We start from the raw sequence: 20,038 nt of genomic DNA, 5'->3' as shown, positions 1-20,038 counted from the left end.
TGGCTCTTTACCGCTGGAGAAATCTTCACAAGCGGCTGGAACATCAAGGATGTCGAGAACAAAGGAGACCACTTCAAATGAGGCAGAAGATATGGAAACGAGCAGCGTAGAGGTTGGCAATGTACAAGAGAGAAAGAACTGGAAACCGGTTGAGGGAAGAGCAGCGAAAAGAGTGAGAGCCGGCTCGTCGGAGGAGGAAGAGACCTCCCCGACACTTAAGGATGTAACACACAGACTGGGTCAAATACTAATCCAGCTAAGACAGAACCTTGGTAAAACCAGTATCTCCACAATGAAGGCCCATTAGAGAGATCTCACTGATATTTATAAAGAGCTACAAAGAATTAATGACGAGACACCCGAATTGGAAGACGTAGGGACGCAGACAGACGGACACTTTCGTGATGAGATGTCCGATATACTGGATACGGATCTAACTGAGGAACAGTTGCTGGATAGGCTCCCGGCGAGGTGGTCGACCTGGGTAATGAACCGGCTTACCCAGGTGGCGGCCATAAAACCAGGCGAAGACAACTGTCATTTTGTGGATTTAGCTAACATAGGTCTCAACAGTCAATTTGCTGACGCAAGTCCAGGAGCATTGGTGCTCCAGGACTCAACTATACTTGAGGATAATAGAATAACAACTAGGGGCACAAGATATACGATACTTTACGATTCTAGTAAAGGGGATAGAAATACGGCGTCACATGTTGTCAGAGCCCTCAGGAGAGTGGTAGGGAAAACCGATTCGGCAGTATTTGTAGTCCCCACAGGCCCGGTAGGAATAATAATTAAAAAGATCGTCATTTATGTCATGAGAAAGGGCAAGACGCTTCCCAAAATGGTGCTGCCTAGTCAGGGAGAACAAGTGCGGGCAAGATCGAGGTCGGCCTCGGTGAGAAGAGGTACGCCTCCAATCGCCGAAAGTAAAACAGTAGTAGTAAAAGCCCAGGGGAAGTCATATGCCGATTTGGTCAAGACGATGAAAGAGAAAGTAAGAGCAGAAGAGACAGGTGAGGTCCTGTCTATTAGAAGAGGCAGAAATCAGGAGGTCGAGGTGAGAATTAAAGGCTCTCAAAAAGCGGGGGAGTTCACCTCGCTGCTCCGAAGTCGTGTAGCCGATCTCCAAGTAGACGTCAGGACTAGGGGTGATCGTCGAACCGTCGTTCATGTCAAAGACTTAGAATATGACACATCAGAGAGTGAAATTAAGGAAATAGTTGAGAAAGTCATAGGAACGGGAGAGAGCTTCCAAGTAACCTCTCTTAGAGAAGCATCGGGTAATACTAAGAACGCGACTGTGATAACAACATACAGGGGCGCAGTAAAACTGGTGGCTGAAAGACTAAGAGTAGGTTGGGTGAACTGCCGTACGTATATAAGAACTGAGAACTAGAGGTGCTATAGGTGCTGGGCAACCGGGCACGGCAGAAGGGACTGTTGTGGCCCTGACAGGTCCCATTTGTGTTTTAACTGCGGGGTCAGGGTCACTCGATCAGGGACTGCCGTGAGGCCACCAAATGTCTAGACTGCGATAGCCGGTCCCATAGGACTGGAAGCACAGGATGTAGAAAGCCGCATGATTAAAGTGCTTTTACTGAATAGCAACAGGAGTTTACTGTCCGGTGACCTTGCAGAGGAAATTGCCACGAGAGGTGAATATGACTTTATTGTAGCCACGGAGCCCAATGCACGTTCGGCGGCCAGGCCGCAGTGGGTTCCGGACAGAAATGGTGTGGTAGCCATCAGACGAGTAGCCGGATTTCGGACTTTATCTCAGAGAGGATGATATTGTTGCCGTCGAACTATGCGATTTGATTTTTATGGGGACTTACATCAGCCCAAACTGTGCTTTGGATCAATTCCAAGATAAAACTTTTAGTATACAGCGCATAGTCATGCAGTCTAGGAAACGCGTATTAATACTCGGTGATTTCAACTGCAGAGCGACGGCGGCTGGCGCCGTCTCATCCAATGTAAGAAGTAGAATACTGGAGGTATTCCTGGCTACTACAGGGGCAACGTGCATAAATGACGGAACACCTATGTACAATGCCAGAGGGCACACATCAATAATAGACCTAGCAATCATCGATAACAGAATACATCCGGACAAAGTAGTCTTTAAAGTATTGACAGAAGAGACGGCGAGTGATCACAAGGCGGTAGCCGTAGATACCAATGATCAAGTTACAGGAAACACTCAACAAAATGTCACACCAAGATTTGGTCGAACAACCAAATTCAAAGGATCGTAAGGAATGCGACTCGTAGAATCGCAGAGTGTATGCAAATAGATCCTGTCAGTTTTCAAAACATTATCACCGATGAAATGTCCAGAATCCCATGTAATGCAACAAGGCATACTACTGTGTATTGGTGGAATGGTGATATAGCTAGCCAAAGAGATTATATGCACAGATGTGAGGAAAGCGCAGAGGCTTCGCACCCACTTCGGTATAAATGAAGAAAGTAGTAGAGCCATGGAAGAATATAGAACCGCCAGAAAACGTCTAAATTACCTTATTAAACTAGCTAAACGCAAGAAGTGGCAAGAACTGTGTAAAGACCTGGATAACGACCCTTGGGGTAAAGCATTCAAAATCATAGCAAAACGTCTTGGTCGGCAAGCTCCAATACTAAACAGTGATGAAGCTATACAACAGCAAAGAACCTTATTCCCCAGGGAGGATACTGGAAACAGAGCGATACTTGAATGCGAAAGGGGTAGATTCGATCAACAAGAGGTGTTAAATGCGATCAAGAAACTCAGCAATAAGAAAAGCCCAGGACCAGACGGTATACCATCAGCAATTCTTAAGGGTCTGGCAGAAGCTGTTCCCTGGGAGATGGTGGACGTGGCCAGCTTTGGACTTCAAAACCGCATGTTTCCAAGCTGCTGGAAGGCGGCAAGAACCGTCTTCCTGCCCAAGCAAGCCGCGAATATAGATCAAGCTGGATACCGGCCCATAAGTCTTATCAATAATATGGGGAAGACGGTTGAACGACTTATAGCCTCCATACTACAGAATGAGTTAGAGGAGAAGAACTGCCTACACCAAGAACAGTACGGCTTTAGGAAAGGGCGTTCCACGATACAGGCGATTAAGAGAGTTACGGAATGGGCAACAGCAGCCAAAAGCGGTACTCGGAGATCTAGAAGTCTGCCATTACTTGTGTTACTGGATGTAAAAAACGCATTTGGATCTGTACCGTGGCCGGCGATTATTGATGCTCTAATAAACATGAACATCAGTGATTACATTGTAAATCAGATTAATCAGTACTTCCACGATAGACATACTGAGGTCAAGACTGTTGAGGGCACGGTAAATTTTCAGATGTTTGGCGGCGTTCCACAGGGGTCCGTTCTAGGACCCATACTCTGGAATGTTTTCTATGATGGAATATTCAGGCTTCCTTATCCGGAAGGAGTGAGAATTGTCGGCTATGCAGATGACGTTGTGGTACTGGTGGAAGATAGGGAAGTGGACCGTCTTGAAATTAAGGCAAATCAGGCCTTAAACTATTAGACGAATGGTTAGATAACAACCAACTCCAAGTAGCCCCAGCTAAGTCAAAATGCATTTTGCTCTCTGGTAGGAGAAGGGTCAGAGGAATACCTATAGAAATAAGGGGGGAAATTATTTATGAAGTTAGTAACGTCAAATACTTGGGCGTATTCATAGATAAGAGTCTAAAGTACGGTTATCACATAGATATGATTTGTCAAAAGGTTGCCCCTACAATTAAGGCTCTAAGAGGTCTATTTAATAACCACTGTGCACCAAAACTGGTGTCAGAAGGTTGATCACAACGGCAATGATGTCATCTATCTTATACGCGGCACCAGTCTGGCGCACTGTAATGAATGTACAACGCAATAAACGCAAACTTAGAAGCGTGCACAGAGTAGCACGAGTTGTCTCAGGATATAGAACAATTTCTTACGATGCATTATGTGTCTTAGCTGAAACGCCTCCCATTGAATTACAGATAAAAGGCCGAAGCATGAGGGCGGCAGGTGTGCCAAGAGCCGAGGTAGAAGACACAGTCGTTAGCAACTGCCAAACCGCATGGTCATCCGCTCAAACAGGAGAGTGGACAAGGAGACTTATTCCCAATCTGAAAGAGTGGTTGGGTAGGGAGAAAGGCGGACTAAATTTCCACACCACTCAGTTGATGACAGGACATGGGTCGTTCGGGAAACACCAATAGAATCGGGAAAAGGCAGACGTCAAGGTGTCCGTACTGTCAGGAGGAAGACGACGCGGAACACACCGTATTCAACTGCTATAGATGGGAGGGTCTCAGACATGACAAAAAGCATAATAACCTGACAACCTGGTTAGCTGGCTAATGCAATCCAATAACAACTGGGATTGGTTTTCCAATTTTGCGAGCACCGTCTTCAAATCTAAAGAGGAAGAGGAGAGGCATCACAGACGATAGGCGCGAAGGTAGGGCAGGGAGGACAGTCCCACCCCGGAGGACCCGTATGCTTAGGTATGCGGGTTCCGGTGATGGGGTGAGAACTCTTGGGGTTGCTTGAAAGGGATAAAGAAAAGACCGAGTCCCGGCCGCCGGTGTCGGTTTCTGGGGGCGCTTCGGTGCTTGCTGGGGCTGGCGCCGCCGGTTTGAGGCAGGCATAAAAGAGTAAAGACCGAGACCCGGTTCTCTGCGTGTGGGGGGAGGACGGCATAGCCGGACCTTCCCTAACGTGCGGAGGATTAGAGGCGGGCAGCAATAAGAAAAGATCCGGAACCGGGGGGGGCTGATCTGCCATGCCGGACATACAGCCGGTGAGTGGGGAGCCCCCCTTAGAGTCACAAGGACACATCCCTGGGCCGTGTATACTTGAGTGGATGTCCGGCCCAGGGATGTAGGGGGGAGAGAGAAAAAAAGTACTACCTCCTAGTATATACACATATTTTTCAACATAAACTATATACAAAAATTTATATAAATTAATTTAAGCAATTATTTCACTCTAATTCTTGATTGCTTAATCAATAATATCACTGACTACTAAATTAAGGACCTGAGATCTTAAATTTTAAATCAACAAATAATCAGTCTTCACTATTTTTTATTTTAATATTTGGTATATCTTTGCAGTGGCAAAAAAAATATTTTTTTTAATTTTAAAAAACTTTTTCTTGAATAATAGACTATTTTCCAACTTGCCACAACAGGTAAAAACAGCCATTTTCATCACTTTTTCCATGAGCTTAGCAATCTTATTTTACATCGTATTGAGGGTCAAAAAGGTTTTTTTTGGAAAGAGTAAAGATGGAACTTCATCTTAGTATACTCAAAATTCATTTTGTTACATAACCAAATCTTGTAATTTTTACAGAAGTTACATTTAAAAATTGTTTTTCTAAATTTTGGGCCCAAAATAAACAATGAAGGGCTTAGGGAAACAGGCCTGTTTTTTGCCTTTCAACTCTTAGGTACTAGTAGTACTCACAAAAAAAAAAATTGGACTGTTACCTAATGTTCATAAAAAAAAAAAAGGCCACCAATCGTAATATTTTAAATATGTCTCATTTTTGGGACCCAAAAATTACATGTGGGACAGGTGGCAAAAATCTGAATTGTTTACAGCATTAAGTACTTTTTACGTACTTTAAAAACCACATAAAATTTATTTTGTTAATCAAAAGGGTTGACAAGTAATGATGTTAACAAAACTGCTAAAAATACTGTTCCTTCTAACTGTATACAATGTATCAAAAAATACATTTGTTATGTATTTTTTTCAGTTTATAAAAATTATAACTTAACTTATTAGAATGAATAAATTGATAATTGATAACTAGTCAATTACAGAATTATAAATGGGTTTTCTTTAATTAAAAATGATAAACAATTCAAATACATTAAGAAGTTAAGAACAAGAACTGAGGTATTCTTCAGTCTCTTGAACATCTTTAGAGCAGAAAATAAATGTTATATTTTTAAGATTGTCTTTGCAATAATTGTACATTTCACCAGGTGTAACAATTTGACTGTTGATTATCCTTTGAAGGATTGCTTTAGTCACAGTCCTTTTTACAGTTCCACCAATATCATCACATAGTCCTTTTCCATGGTATGAAGCAAAAAAGTGCCATTCAGCTGCGATTTCAAAATCTTCTTGATGGTAGCACAAATTTATGAACTTTTTTTTTATTTTTATACTGGACTAAGGAGCCATCAGAAAATAAAAAAATTGTTTAACTTGTGGTAACATCCCAACCCCGAATGGGGGAAGATACCCACCTTGTGACATTGCCAGTCACCACATCACCCCCTTCGTTCAAAGCCCTGAGGAGCTTTACTGAAGGTCGTCTTTAGACCCTCTAACTGATTACATCTCACAGTCATCAGCCAGGCCTCACAGTTGGGATGCCACCGATGTAAATACCTCGGCAAACATTTGAAGCAGTAAAATACAAATCAAATTTCACCTTCACATAGGCCTCAAACAGACATCTTCACATCCAACCTAACATGATTCCGTCAAACTAACTGACCGAAACTGCAGAAGCACGAACGCCACGTCTAGTCCAGATTTAACAGCACAGTTTGTGACTGCAAATGCCTCAGAAAATGAACGAGTTTTAAATTAAATCACTGCTACACTCATCCCAATCAAAATTATGTCTAACAAGGGGAACACAACCTCAGTCCAGTCCGTGTAGGAGCAGGGGACAAACCTCGTACCCCACCCGGTCCCATCATGGTGTCTCACGTAGCATTACCAAGTCATGATCACAACTGCCACTGGTGGAAGGAAGCCACCCCGCTGTCGCTCGGGTTAACATACCCCAGCGGCGCGGCTATCCCCAACAGCGGAAGCCCTAAAGCGAATCACAAACAATACTAATATAACCTTGGCATGATGCCAATGCGCCTATCTCCAACCAATCCAAAGCCTAAGCTGAAACCCTAGCACCCAGGATCCTACAACGATCGCGTACCTTGATTAACTCCCTCTGTAGACCTACACACCACATGGGCGCGAAGAAAACTAGCCACTATAGACCATTCCTCACTGATCATCCAGTTAATACGGAGATACAGAAAGGAATGTATTCTCTCAAGTTCCCTAACAGCTCGTGAACGTTCGACCTCGTATCCAGGACAGACGTGGAGGACGTGATCCACTGTATCATCAGTCCCACAATCCGGGCATTGACCCGAATCCACCAAATGAAACCTAGCCAAACTTGCCCAAAAGGCACCATGCCCGAAGAGAAACTGTGTGATATACGGATTGGGGAAGACCCATCCAATCGCACCTAAATCAGACACTATAGGAAATATACCATGCATGTAGTGGACCTGTGGGGGATTCGTCCCACCTGACCTACCAAGCCGCAAGACCCCGGTTTTCAATTTCCTGCTTTTGTTCTGACGTCAATAAGTTATTTACCTCGGAAATGTAGCATTCTTTACGCTCATTGGACAAGATATCTATTGATCTGACTCCGGCTATAACACAGACTGCCTCCCGCGAGATTGTTCTATAACCGCCTATAACAGCCAGCAAGAGGAGTCGCTGGGCCCACAGCAAAATGTCCGCGCAATACCTAAATGCCATACGGTGAGCCGAGACAAGCGCAGCAAACAGCATAATAGCTTCGCTGATACCTTTGTAAAGGATACGCATGGTACGGTAATTCAATTTCCAATCGGGATGAATAACTCTCCGGATTCCATAAAAAGCATCGCAGCCTTTTTTGCTATATACTGTAGATGTTTCTTGGACCGAAAATTCTCATCAAGGATAACACCCAGGTATTTTTGAGTCGTAACGTACCAATTGGAGAGACCAACCATCCGGACCCAGATTCGTCGAGTAGCTGCCAATCGGCTCTTAAGCAACATCATTGTGGTTTTCTTTGGGCTGAAAATCATCTTATGTTGGAGACTCCACAGTCGGAGTGTCTCACAAATACGAGCAGCTCGGAACTCTACCTCGTTACGCGAATCCTCTTCAATTAATAGCAGCGCGTCGTCAGCATAAGCGACGATACGACAACCACATCGCAATCTTAAACGCAATATCGAATCGAATTCTATGATCCAAAGAAGGGGTCTCAGAACACTGCCCTGAGGGCATCCTTTAGTTAAGGTTTTACGAACCTCCGAGCCACCGTCACGCAGAGAGACAGTCCGATGGCTGAAATAACTTGAGAGCACTTCTAGTTCATTTTGTGTACACTTACGCTTCTGCATCTAAAACAGGGCAGAGGGCCACCATAATTTGTTAAATGCCCCAGATATGTCCAGGAAAATCCCTAATACATATTTACATGGACTAGAGGAAGCTATATCCATCACCTTTTGTATGGCATCCTCAGTGCTCTTGCCCGGTCGGAAACCATACTGGTTGTCCATTAGCAAATGATCAGTGGCCAATCTGACATTAATACGCAAATGAGTCTCCACCTTCTCAAAAACCTTACCAATCACGAGCAGAAGCGTCAGTGGACGGTAAGAACTGTAAAATCTTTGTCACCACCTTTGAACAACACGAAATCTCCACACCTATTATAACCGGCGAAGAGCAACCTATTATATATTCTAGTTAGAGGACCAAGGACTATTGGAAGCGCTCGGACGATCAGCTCCACTGTGATAAAATCACATCTGGGGGCCTTGTGCCGTGCCATACTACAGATCACTTGGCGCACTTCCGCCTCAGTGATCTCAGAAGATCGTGAGATAGTCTCGAAAATCGCGGCTTTCCGCCTGACACGCCGGTGGTATGAAACCTCACTCACCATAGTGATCCGGGATCAAATCATTCAACAAAATGTTAAGGACACGGTCCTTAACAATTACCACACCCTCGTGGGTTGACAAGGCTGTCAAGAGGACACCTTTCCTGCGCTTATGTTCAAGGGCTCTATACGTAACGCCCCAAGAGTCCCTATTCCCTTGCTCCTGAACGAAGGAGCGCCAAGAATTACGCTTGGAGGTCCTAATGCCATGAAAGTACCTAGCCCTCGCTCTGCGGTAATCTGCACTTGGGCCACACGCCGATAGGGATCACCCTCTCTCAGCTCTTCTCAGTCGGTTCACAGACTGTTTCATCGCTGTCAGATTCCGAGACCACCAACCAGATATACGTTCCCTACCAGTCCCTCTAGGAATAGCAGCTTTAGCTGCCGCCACCACCGCAGAAGTGAAATTTTCTGCCAGGGCATCGCTACCACCGCAAAGTGAAATTTTCTACCAGGACATCTAATGGCAGGCCGTCAAGATCTCGAGAAAAAATCTCCAGTCTGGACTCCAACAAAGAGGAAAATTTCGGCCAGTCCGCCCTCCTATGCAGGAAGAGCCCTCGGTAAACACGAAAGTGTCCCTCGTGGCCATCGCGCAGCTCATCTGCTATTTCAAACCGTATCAATGATCGCTAGAACAGTCGTCGACCACAGACCAGTCAAGGACCCTGCCAGGGATGTCTCTGCCAATGGTGATGTCAATATTTGTACCCGAAATGGTCTGAGACCAGTTGACCACTTACTGACTAAGTGGTCAAATGGTCTGCAACACTAAAGACCTCAAAATTGTGCTGCGCGATAAAACTGTCAATTTGGCCACCGCCAAGATCAGTGATTCCACTGTGCCAGAAAGGCAACTTCGCATTAACATCGGCAGTTGTTGTAACAGTGTTTTTAATTTATTTATAACTTGCTTTTGGAAGCAGAAAAACGATGTAGTATTGTGCTTCCAGGTTCTCAATAATCACACAGTAGCTTTGGCTTTATAATTTTCCTTCTTTTTTTAAAATATATAAGAAATGGATGTACTGTGGCATAAGATTCTGATCAGTGATATGACTGGACTTCATCCTGTACCAGAAAAGGAAAATTTTGAGAGAAGTATCCTATTACAATACATTCACACTCCAACAAGTTTTCCTTTTTAATGCTGAGGAAATGTTTTGTTGTCTTTGCAACAAAATGATGCCTTTTTAGATTATTTTTCAGTAAGTTTATCTAAGTACTCTTGAAATGGAAGCATTTGAGTAGTTAGTTCACAACGGTCGACAGAAACCCACTGTTTGAAGATAATTTCAGAATCAAAATCATCCCAGCTCTCTTGCAGTAATCTGAGCACTTCATTAGTGCCTGGACATTTTTCACACTGTGACAGCATGCACATTGCATTTTCTATATCACATGCCATGGTTGAAAGAAAAATTTTATAATCAAAATAATTTTTAGAGTAAATAACATTAGTTTTACATTTTGGTGGAAAACGCGCGCGCACACACACAGACTGAGTACCTGACCCACCAGCCACAATACAAAATTTAGGTCTTAAATCAGCAAATTTTGAAAAACCAATTTTTAAATTGTTTTATTTGAAGGCTGTGTACAATTCTTTTAAGTTACATAAAATAAGCCTTTTCTGAATATTAATTTTCTTCCCGTCAGCTTATCTTATAGACACAATCCTTCTTGCCTGGCATCATTTGGCTATGCTCATCATTCTGGTAAAAATCTTGGACACATTTAACAATATCAATTACATGACAGAGTTTCTTTTTGCTGATGTGTGGCAAAATTCCACTTGTTTTAACTAATTGTTTGGATCGATGAGCTAAATACTGACAAACACTTAACTGATTTTGAATGCTCCAGCTGCTTGGAAATAAACTTAGTATTAATTTTTTCCTGGAATGATGTAACCGTTTTCATTTTATTCATTAATTTAATGATTAATTCTTCATATTCCCTACCTAAATCAGCATAATTTTGTGGTACTAAACTGGTTTCTTCTGTAGAAATATTTAAATCAAAGGAATCATTTAATTTACTGCTAACTGACTCGGCTATTTTTGTAATTTTATTTTTTTAAATTGGTTCTTTGCGCTGCTCGATAATTTCAAATGCTGAACAAGCTAATTCGACTATAACACATTAAGGCTCAAATATATTCTGATTCTATATTATATTCTACATTCTGGTTCACTTTCTGTATCATCTTGTGGTTTTTGTATTTTGTTTAAGTATTTTGTACAGAGTGCTCTGCCTGGAATTAATTTTAAATTTGGATTGCTTGTTGCAAATGTCAAAGATATTATTCAAAGAAATTTCTTAAAAGGTTTAGTGTGACAGCTAAATGAGTCAGAGCAACTTTTCCTATTAATATGAAAATATTTATCTAAATATTCAGTTTTGCAAAAAATACACATATTTTTTGTTTCAGTACATCCATTTCTTAAGAATATCAATGTTATCTGCTGTTCAATAAACTCTAAAATATTGTGGAACACTGAAGATCTACTTTAAGTCAATTTGTGACATACTGTTTCAGTGTGAATGCCAATTTAACACTACATAATCCATTTTTATAAAATGCAGGGTTTCTTACAATAACAATATAGTTAGTATAAATTATAAAACGTCCAACTGCACCTCACTTTGTCTTATTCCAGTCCCTCTACAGGTAAAATAAAAATTTCTCTAATTAATAAAATTAAAAATAAAAGATATCGCATAAAAGAGAAGTTAACTGCTAATAAAATTACTTTATAAACAAATGTACATTACCTAACCACAGTCAGTATTAACACTAGCAACAATACAACATATCACTCTGAAATTGAAACAGTAACTGAGCCTTCTACAATGTTTATATTCAGGATTACACAAACATTCATGTCCATGCATGTCTATTCACTTTCATGTTTAAACATGAGTTTATGTGTATGAGTCATACTTTAAGTAACAACCTATCTAAAATAAATAAGCTGTCATTATAGACATATCAATATATTTTACATAGTAGGCCTACATTATTATCTGAAAAAATATATGCTGTGAATTTTTTGGATACTTGTTCACAGTGAACAAGAAACAGAAGAATAGACGGAAAAGTGTTTTTAGCGGTTTTGATGGCTTTATTACTTATCAACCCCTTTGAGTAATAAAATAAATTTTATATGGTTTTAAAGTATATAAAAATTACTTAATGCTGTAAACATTTCAGATATTTGCCACCTGTCTCACATGTAGTTTTTGGGTCCCAAAAATGAGACATATTTAAAATCTTACTATTTGGCGGCCATTTTTTTTAATGAAGGACACTCATTAACAGTCCAATATTTTTTTTGTAAGTGCTACTAATACCTAAGAGTTAAAAGATAAAAAACAGGCCTGTTATCCTAAGCTCTTCATTATTTAATCTGGGCCCAAAATTTGAAAAAAAAACAAAATTTTTAAATGTAACTTCAGTAAACATTACATGATTTGGTTATGTAACAAATGAAATTTGAGTACACTAAGACAAAGTTCCATCTTCACTCTTTGGAATACAAAAAACCCTCTTTGACCTCTGTATCATGTAAAATAAGAATGCTACAGCTCATGGAAAATTAAAAAAAAAACATTTTTTGGCCATTAGAAGGTGGGTTAGTTATTATATACCAAATATCATCAAAATAAAAAATAGTGATGCAATAAATGTTTTGAAAATTAGTTGAATTAAAATGGAATGGAATACCCCATGCATATATAAGACTGATAATAAATAACTAAAAATTAATTTACAAATTTAAGAATGATTTTTAACTTAAAAGGGTACTAAAATGTAATGCATACTGGAACATAGCAGGAGACCGATCACACAAAATGACAGGTGCTGCAATCTTGTATTTTCGTTTCCCTACTATTAACATTCCAAAATTCACCCTCTCATTTTCTGTTTGTCGTCTCTATTATGGAGTTGAGTACACCTGCTATGTATTTAAAACAACGTACAGTTATTTAATTTTTAACAGTGAAAAGGCGAATGACACATGTCACATGAAAAGGTACTAGTCACATTCAATGTCGTCTAAAAGCTGTTTATTGTGATGAAACTATTTATTGAAATCAGTGAGTAGATTGGGAATAAAATTTGTATTAAAGAGTTGGTGAACGAATATTGAGGATGAATGAACCTAGCAATTGTCAACCAGTTTCTAACTGAATAAAAGCACCAAAAGGAAATGGATGAACTGATTCAAACTGACCATCGCATTACCATCCAGATAAGGTTATTAACAGAATGAGGACGCATTACTGCACAACTGGGCTACCATACAATCTGTTTACAGTGAGAGCCACTTAAACTCAGAAATTAATAACAAACAACAAATGGAATGTTGTGAATAGCTTCTGAAACATTATCGTGATGAGGAAGTCGAGTTCAATTTCAAAACTGTGGTGAATCATTACAATTCCAAAAGAGAAGCAGCACAGCATAAATATTATCACTATGGTTCATGTACATAGTGACCACCAAGCTCTTGTGAAGTTGAAATTTGTACCTATTCCATATTCATCAGATTCAGTGCCCTGTGATTTTTCACTTCTTTCTACAAATAAAAAGGAATATTAAGAGTATTCACTTTAATACAGATGATAAACTGAAGGACACAATGTTATCATGAATCAAAGAAAGACCACCAGCATTCTTCATCGTCTGTATCAGAAAACTCATTCACCATTGGGAGAAATGCATGCCTGAAAATGATGACTAGTGAAAAATTATCTAAGTTTTTGTAACAATAAATGTATTTTTGTGCCATATTTGTTTCATTTGGGAGTTGTGAATGCTATACATATACAGCCACCCCTCAAACAATATATATAATTTACTACAAGAGATTTTAAAAAAAATATATAATTAATAATAATTTGAAACAATATACACTCCGACAAATAATGCAATACATTATCTAATATTTACAAAAGGTTTTCTCCATACAGGTTTTTCATTATGAGTAATACTGTACGTTTCATAAAATAAATAACAGAAACTCATTTTATTAATTTATTTTATTTACCATGAAATATCATTTTACTGAAATACATAAGCATAATATGTTAGGCTATGTAAAAACAAAAAACAAAAAAATATTAACATATGTGAAATATGATAACATTTTCTTATTTTTTCCTTTAAAAGGAATCAAACTTTTTTATAGCTACAGTAGTTACTCATCATTGCAGGATCCTAATAACACCCTTGGAATTAAGTCTCTATGTTAAAACCTCTCATTTTGCTCATCATTAACTGCACCAAGATTTCCCAGAAAGAAAGAAATATGAAATGTAAAAACTGTATTCGACATCCCATGGCTCAGAGGACTTACAAAACACTTATGCTAGGTTTTTTTACTTTCCTTCTTTTATGTTGCCTGAAAATCCTTGACCACTTTCATAAATGATTTCCATGCTGCCAATTCCTTTTGACTGAGTTTTGAGTTTTCCTTCAGAAAACTTAATTATGAAAATTTCTTTTAAATCTTTAAAGCCTTTTCTTTCTCTATCCATGGTGTTTACAAAATTCTTTGATAGATTCTAACTTGATATACAGAGAAGGAAAAAGGAATCTTCTGGGGTTCAACTAGAGGGGTGTATCAGAAATTTTCATCAAGTTCTCTTTGGCCAGTCTTTTTTACAAAATTCTACTGTGTTTCTATGTTTTTTCCTTCCCCTTTCTGGAACCGCTCTTGGAGCATTACCTCTGACAGGGGAAGAATACAACCATCATATGCCAGTATGTGAAGTGCCCGCGATCTCATTGCACGAAGACAACCCACACACAGTCGGGAAGCCCTCTAAGCGCTCAGCCGCAGGCCTGGCACCCTCCATGGTTGAATTCCCTATCAAGCTTCCTCCGAGGTATGTAATCTGTCATTCACTTTCTTTGTGTAATCCTCTATAACCTTTATTCAAGGGGTCTTCTCAACATAATTCTCTGTGTGTCTTGAGGATTAAACATGACCTCTGTGCCCAAGGCTTCCAGCATCTCTTGGCATTCATTCTCAAATCGTGTACCTAAAATAAACATGTAGAGAGGTCTCCTCCTCAACACACATGAGACAAAGGTCTGAGTGGTCCAAAGAGGATCTGTACGTAAGCTCTATAGCCTCCATGGCCCACCAGGAACTGTGTTAAAGAGTAACCCAGCGAGCTATGAGTCTTTCAGTACCAGATTCTAATATCTCCGACAATGTGGTGCATCCACAGCCCTTCATCCCCTCGTCCAACCTGCTTTGCCAGATTCCTAACAACTCCTCTTCTATATCAGCAGGAGATAGAAGTCTCTTCCTTTGCTCAATCAGCAGGTCTATAGGTAAAAGGCCAGCCAGGACCACAACTGCCTCCTTAGATACTGTGCGATAAGCATAGATCATTTCTGTAAACAGCATCTCCTGTGTGAAGCTTTGAATTGTCCTAAATATTTTGCATACATAGTGATGCTCCACCACAATTCAGCCCTGTACAACATATTGCCATATTGGCTGGCAGAGAGTCCACCCACCCTCTCCGCCACCGCGAATATTCTGCATTGGAGCATATGCTCCAACATTTTCGCTAGAGCATCTATCATGGCCAGCGGCTGGTACAAGGAGGATAATGCCGGGTCCCTCCTCATCAGTTTGAGAACTAATACCAGCTGCTGGCATCTCCACCAGTAGGGGGAATACCCCCTCTGTGAGGCAAGCATTATATACCTCAAGAAATACATTCGAAGCATCCTGGACCACCACCCTTATCACCAAATTCAGCAACCGGTTTGGGCCTGGCCCTTTCTCAGGGGCATGCGTAACATTGCATCCAATAACTGCTCTTGTGTAAAATGTGATGGAATCTCTCCATCATCCTCGTCTCATCAGTCATTACTTCTTGTCCGTCCAGAAAAAGGCCATTGATTATGCCCTGTAATTCTTGAGTATCCTGCATAGCAGGGACCTTGGGTCTCATCCTCCTTTTCACCAATGTAATGTATGGCCTGCCCTTGGGGCAGGCCAACCTGTATACATGAAAACCAATATTTTGTGAACCCACCTTGAAGGCCTATTAATTTAACTATGGACTTCAAATTTCTACAAAGTTGACAATTAAACTGCTTGACTTAATTGCATTCAGAATGCCACTATGTTAACAACCATTTTTTTTTAAACATACACAAAAAAACTACTCATTTTATAAACCACTGAGAAAGCAGCATTTCTTTTCTGAAGGTAGTAATGCTTGTTCTTACTACCAACAAATATCAATCTTGTAATTCAGAGCCATAAGTTCAGCTTGCTGTTTTAATAGACTCAAATCACAGATCGGAATCATTTAATTTGTTTTGACAGATAAGATGGAGTTCACTGCATAGCTGAAGATTGCCCACAGGGCATGTGGATACCTTGTCACTAAATGACGAATTTAGTGGTTAACTTGTCATCGCAAATCAGCTGATTTTGAAGTCGAGAGTTCTAAGGTTCAATCCTGGTAAAGGCAGTTACTTTTATACCGATTTGAATACTAGATTGTGGATACCGATGTTCTTTGGTGGTTGGGTTTCAATTAACCACACATATCATGAATAGTCAACCTGAGACTGTACAAAGACTATACTTCATTAAAATTCATATATATCATCCTCATTCATCCTCTGAAGTAATACGTTACAGTAGTTACAGAGGCTAAACAGAAAAAGAGAGAGGATAGCTGAAGATTATAAGTGGGATCATAAGACCTCTCAACATGATCTATATTTTCATCTGTATATATATCTTCAACATCACTATACTAATTGTCAATATCATCCTACACATCAACAGCAAAGAATTTATATCAATCAGTCTTTTCTATGAAGAACGGTTCTAGAAGCATATGACACATCCCAATGGTTTTGTGTTTTAAATACCTTTCTGCACTCATACGACAAAAGTAATAATCATAAAATTTGATTTGTATGATCATGCAATATGATAGGACAGCAAATGTCAAAGAGTTTCTGTTGCCTTTCATATACTGAATTAATCACATAACAGTTTCCACAACAAACATGAGTAGCCCCAATTTTACAACCAAAATACAATTGTTTTTTATTAATATATTTACCTTATGACTTTATTGCAAAATGTAAAAAAAATGTATTCAATATTATTAATTTTGCTTGTTATTTAAATGGTAACCGTTAGAAATGTCCCAGCATATCACATTTTTATGTTATTGTATCATTAATTGCAACTTTCTACCATAATTTAGTGTTTTTATTACATTACAGTGGACAACTGTGTTGTGTTTTTTTTACCTGCAGGTCAAAATTTCAAGTTTCCACCACAGACCTTGCAAAGAAATTCACCATTTTGTGAATTTTTACAAGAACTGTGATGAAAACCTGACGTTTTGAAACTAACTGCACTAAAAATTGAATGACCAACTGAACAAAGACAACATATCAAAACCAGAGTATTCTATATTAATCATAAAAGAATAAAATTTTATTTTACAAATCAAATCCACAGAGATGATGCAATACAATAAGATACATATAAATTATGGCATTTGTACCTGGTAGTTTCACCATCCACCGATGTTAGTTGAGCCCCTTCACTTCTTACAGCAATAAGAAACTGATATAAACTCATTGATGCATCAATAGCTACTTTTCGGCCTAAAGAAAACAGAACACAATTTTTAAATTGACAAACTACTTTAAAAATATAAAAAATAAGGAAGCAAGGGTACAGGATCCTTTGAAAGTGAATAGGAAGAAAAAAGGAAGAATTCTGCCAATACATGAATATAATAAAAACAATAGATACAGTTACATGTAAAGCTTAACATTAAAGGTAAAAAACAAAACATAAAGTAGAAGGATTAATTTACTAAAATTAACAACTTGCACAATACTTTGGCTTAGGAGAAAGGACCTATTTTTATGCTTCTGTGGCCATTTTTAATAAATTACTTAACCATTTAAAAAATTTCCACACCAGTCCATTTACAACACAATTAAATGAAACTTCTTTTACAGGAATAATATTGTAACAGGACCAGTATAATGGAGCAGAGCAACAGGTTTCTTTGTTTAAGAAAAAATCTAAGAAAATAAAGAAAGAATGTAGAAGGAACAAAAAACGATTCTTTTCAGTCAGTAGTTGTGCGAGGTAGTTTTTGGCACAGTCTAGATAATAGCAACATCAGTAAGCAAGTGGTAAAACAAAGTACATTGCGAGTATTCCAGTGTGAACAGTGGATGAATACAAGAAGTTGCTCGGTGAGTTATTGTTAAATAGTAGTGAAAGTATTATATTTATTTATGAAGTGTAGGAGGATAGTTCTTTAATAAACAGATAAAAGTAATACTTTTGGAAAGTGATTGGATGAATTTTAGACTTTTTAATTGTTATCTTGTTATTTAATTGTTATTAATGCAATGTTAGTTTCTGGCAGCCCTTATAACGTTTTTAGTAAATTGGGCTGTATTTTATATTTATTAATTTAACTGTCTTAATCTTGTCTTTTTATTTGAATTATATTCTGAAAGTTATATTAATTTATTGCTATTATTATTGTTTATAGAGTAATAAATTATATTTATAAGAAATCTTTAGTTTGTTAGTTGCTCAATATCCTGTTCGAACCAAGAACTTGTGACAATATTATTATTACTCTATTGATGAATTTTAAATAAAACTATTAAAAATTTAAAAAACTACCTGAAATTTCTGCATCTCCATTTAATGTGGGCATAAATATATGCTCACTAAGTTTTCATAACTTTTGAATTGTGAATTATCTTTTAAATTTAATATATTCTTGCATTTACCTAGTGGCAGATTTGAATCTGATTATTTTTTACAATATTTGGCATTCTTTAAAGACCTATAGTCATTTGTAATAAAACAGATTTAATAAATAATTAATTCAGATTAATTTAAGAAATATAAATAAGACCATGCTGGTTGTTCATATGTTTATCTAACATTCAAAGAATTTTACAATCTCGAATAACGCTTCCACAATATAACTCCATTGCCTACAAGATTTGAAACTGAGTATAGTATTAACTAATAAAAAGGAAGCTATTTTGTTATTGTTTTTTTTTTAAGTGGTACCAAATACTACAACTATTAGCCACCAACTACTAATGCATTTAATAATACTTTGTATAAGGAAATTGTTCTAATAACTAAGGTTTTTCTTTCTTTTTTTTTAAATATCATATGCATCATATAACATTATATAAAAAAAGTCAAAATATGTAATGCAGAACTTCAGAATTCAAATTTTTCCCTTTGTTCATTGAATTTGCTACTTAATAAAATTTAAAAAAAAATCCAGATAATTTACTATTTATGAAAGTTTTGCCAAGACTGTAATATTTAAACAATGTAATCAAGAATAGTGATTTGGCAGTCATATACATTATCTTTATATAGATGATTTATATAATTTATATAGATAACTTGTTTAATATCAGGGAGATCTATAAATATTATATTACACATTATGAAAATATGTAACAGTACATGCAGATATATGAAAAACCTAATTGTCTAATTTAGAAAAGTATTCCTCTTACAGAAATAATCAATTCTTTAGATATACTAATTCAAAGGGTCTATTAGTCTTTGAATAATAACCATTTATTCTTCCATTTTCTAAACATCTAGAAACATCAAGTTTGGTAGTTATTTTCAAGAAGATACCTAGGAAAAGTAAGGAAATATTATTTTATCAATCCCTAAGTCGTTAAATTAAACAGGAACTTAAATAGTTACTTTCAACAATAAATGTAACCAATATCAAGACCATGAAATGTGATGCATATATATAGAATTATAGGACTCGAATTGATCCTATTGATGCTGAATATTATAAATAATGTATATTGGATCTGAAAGTTTTAAGAAGAGATATTTCAATTTTTTATGATTTTATTAATGATGCTACAAATTCGTCCAGAAACTCACATTACCTGCTCTACAAAAGACCATATAACATCATCCAACCATAACAAATTTAGAACTTAAATTACAAATTTATAAAAAATATTATAAATTATAAATAATTATTACAAATAAAAAATCTGATCCGGACACCACAGAACTTCCTTGTGTACTATTAAATTACATATACACATTTTTTCTGCACTTCATTTTAACTTAATTTGAGAGTGAGATACAATCCTCCTAGTCTTTAATAAATAATTTTTTATTATTTTATTTTTTTGTTATTGAATTTTATTT

The 20,038-nt window shown here is 37.8% G+C and overlaps 1 protein-coding gene across 1 annotated transcript in view; it reads right to left on the bottom strand.

Annotated features, from left to right (window-relative positions):
- The window catches only part of Fen1 (Flap structure-specific endonuclease 1), a 77,060-nt gene that overhangs the window by 48,240 nt on the left and 8,782 nt on the right, over positions 1 to 20,038 (bottom strand). The window contains exon 2 of the mRNA XM_075382026.1: positions 17,355 to 17,457. Within this exon, the coding sequence (XP_075238141.1) occupies positions 17,355 to 17,457 (103 nt within the window). The remainder of the gene's footprint in view (positions 1 to 17,354; positions 17,458 to 20,038) is intronic.

Source organism: Lycorma delicatula, chromosome 1, assembly GCF_047948215.1.
Source record: "Lycorma delicatula isolate Av1 chromosome 1, ASM4794821v1, whole genome shotgun sequence".
NCBI classification, from domain to species: Eukaryota; Metazoa; Arthropoda; class Insecta; order Hemiptera; family Fulgoridae; genus Lycorma; species Lycorma delicatula.
This window is presented reverse-complemented; position numbering and strand designations above follow the sequence as displayed.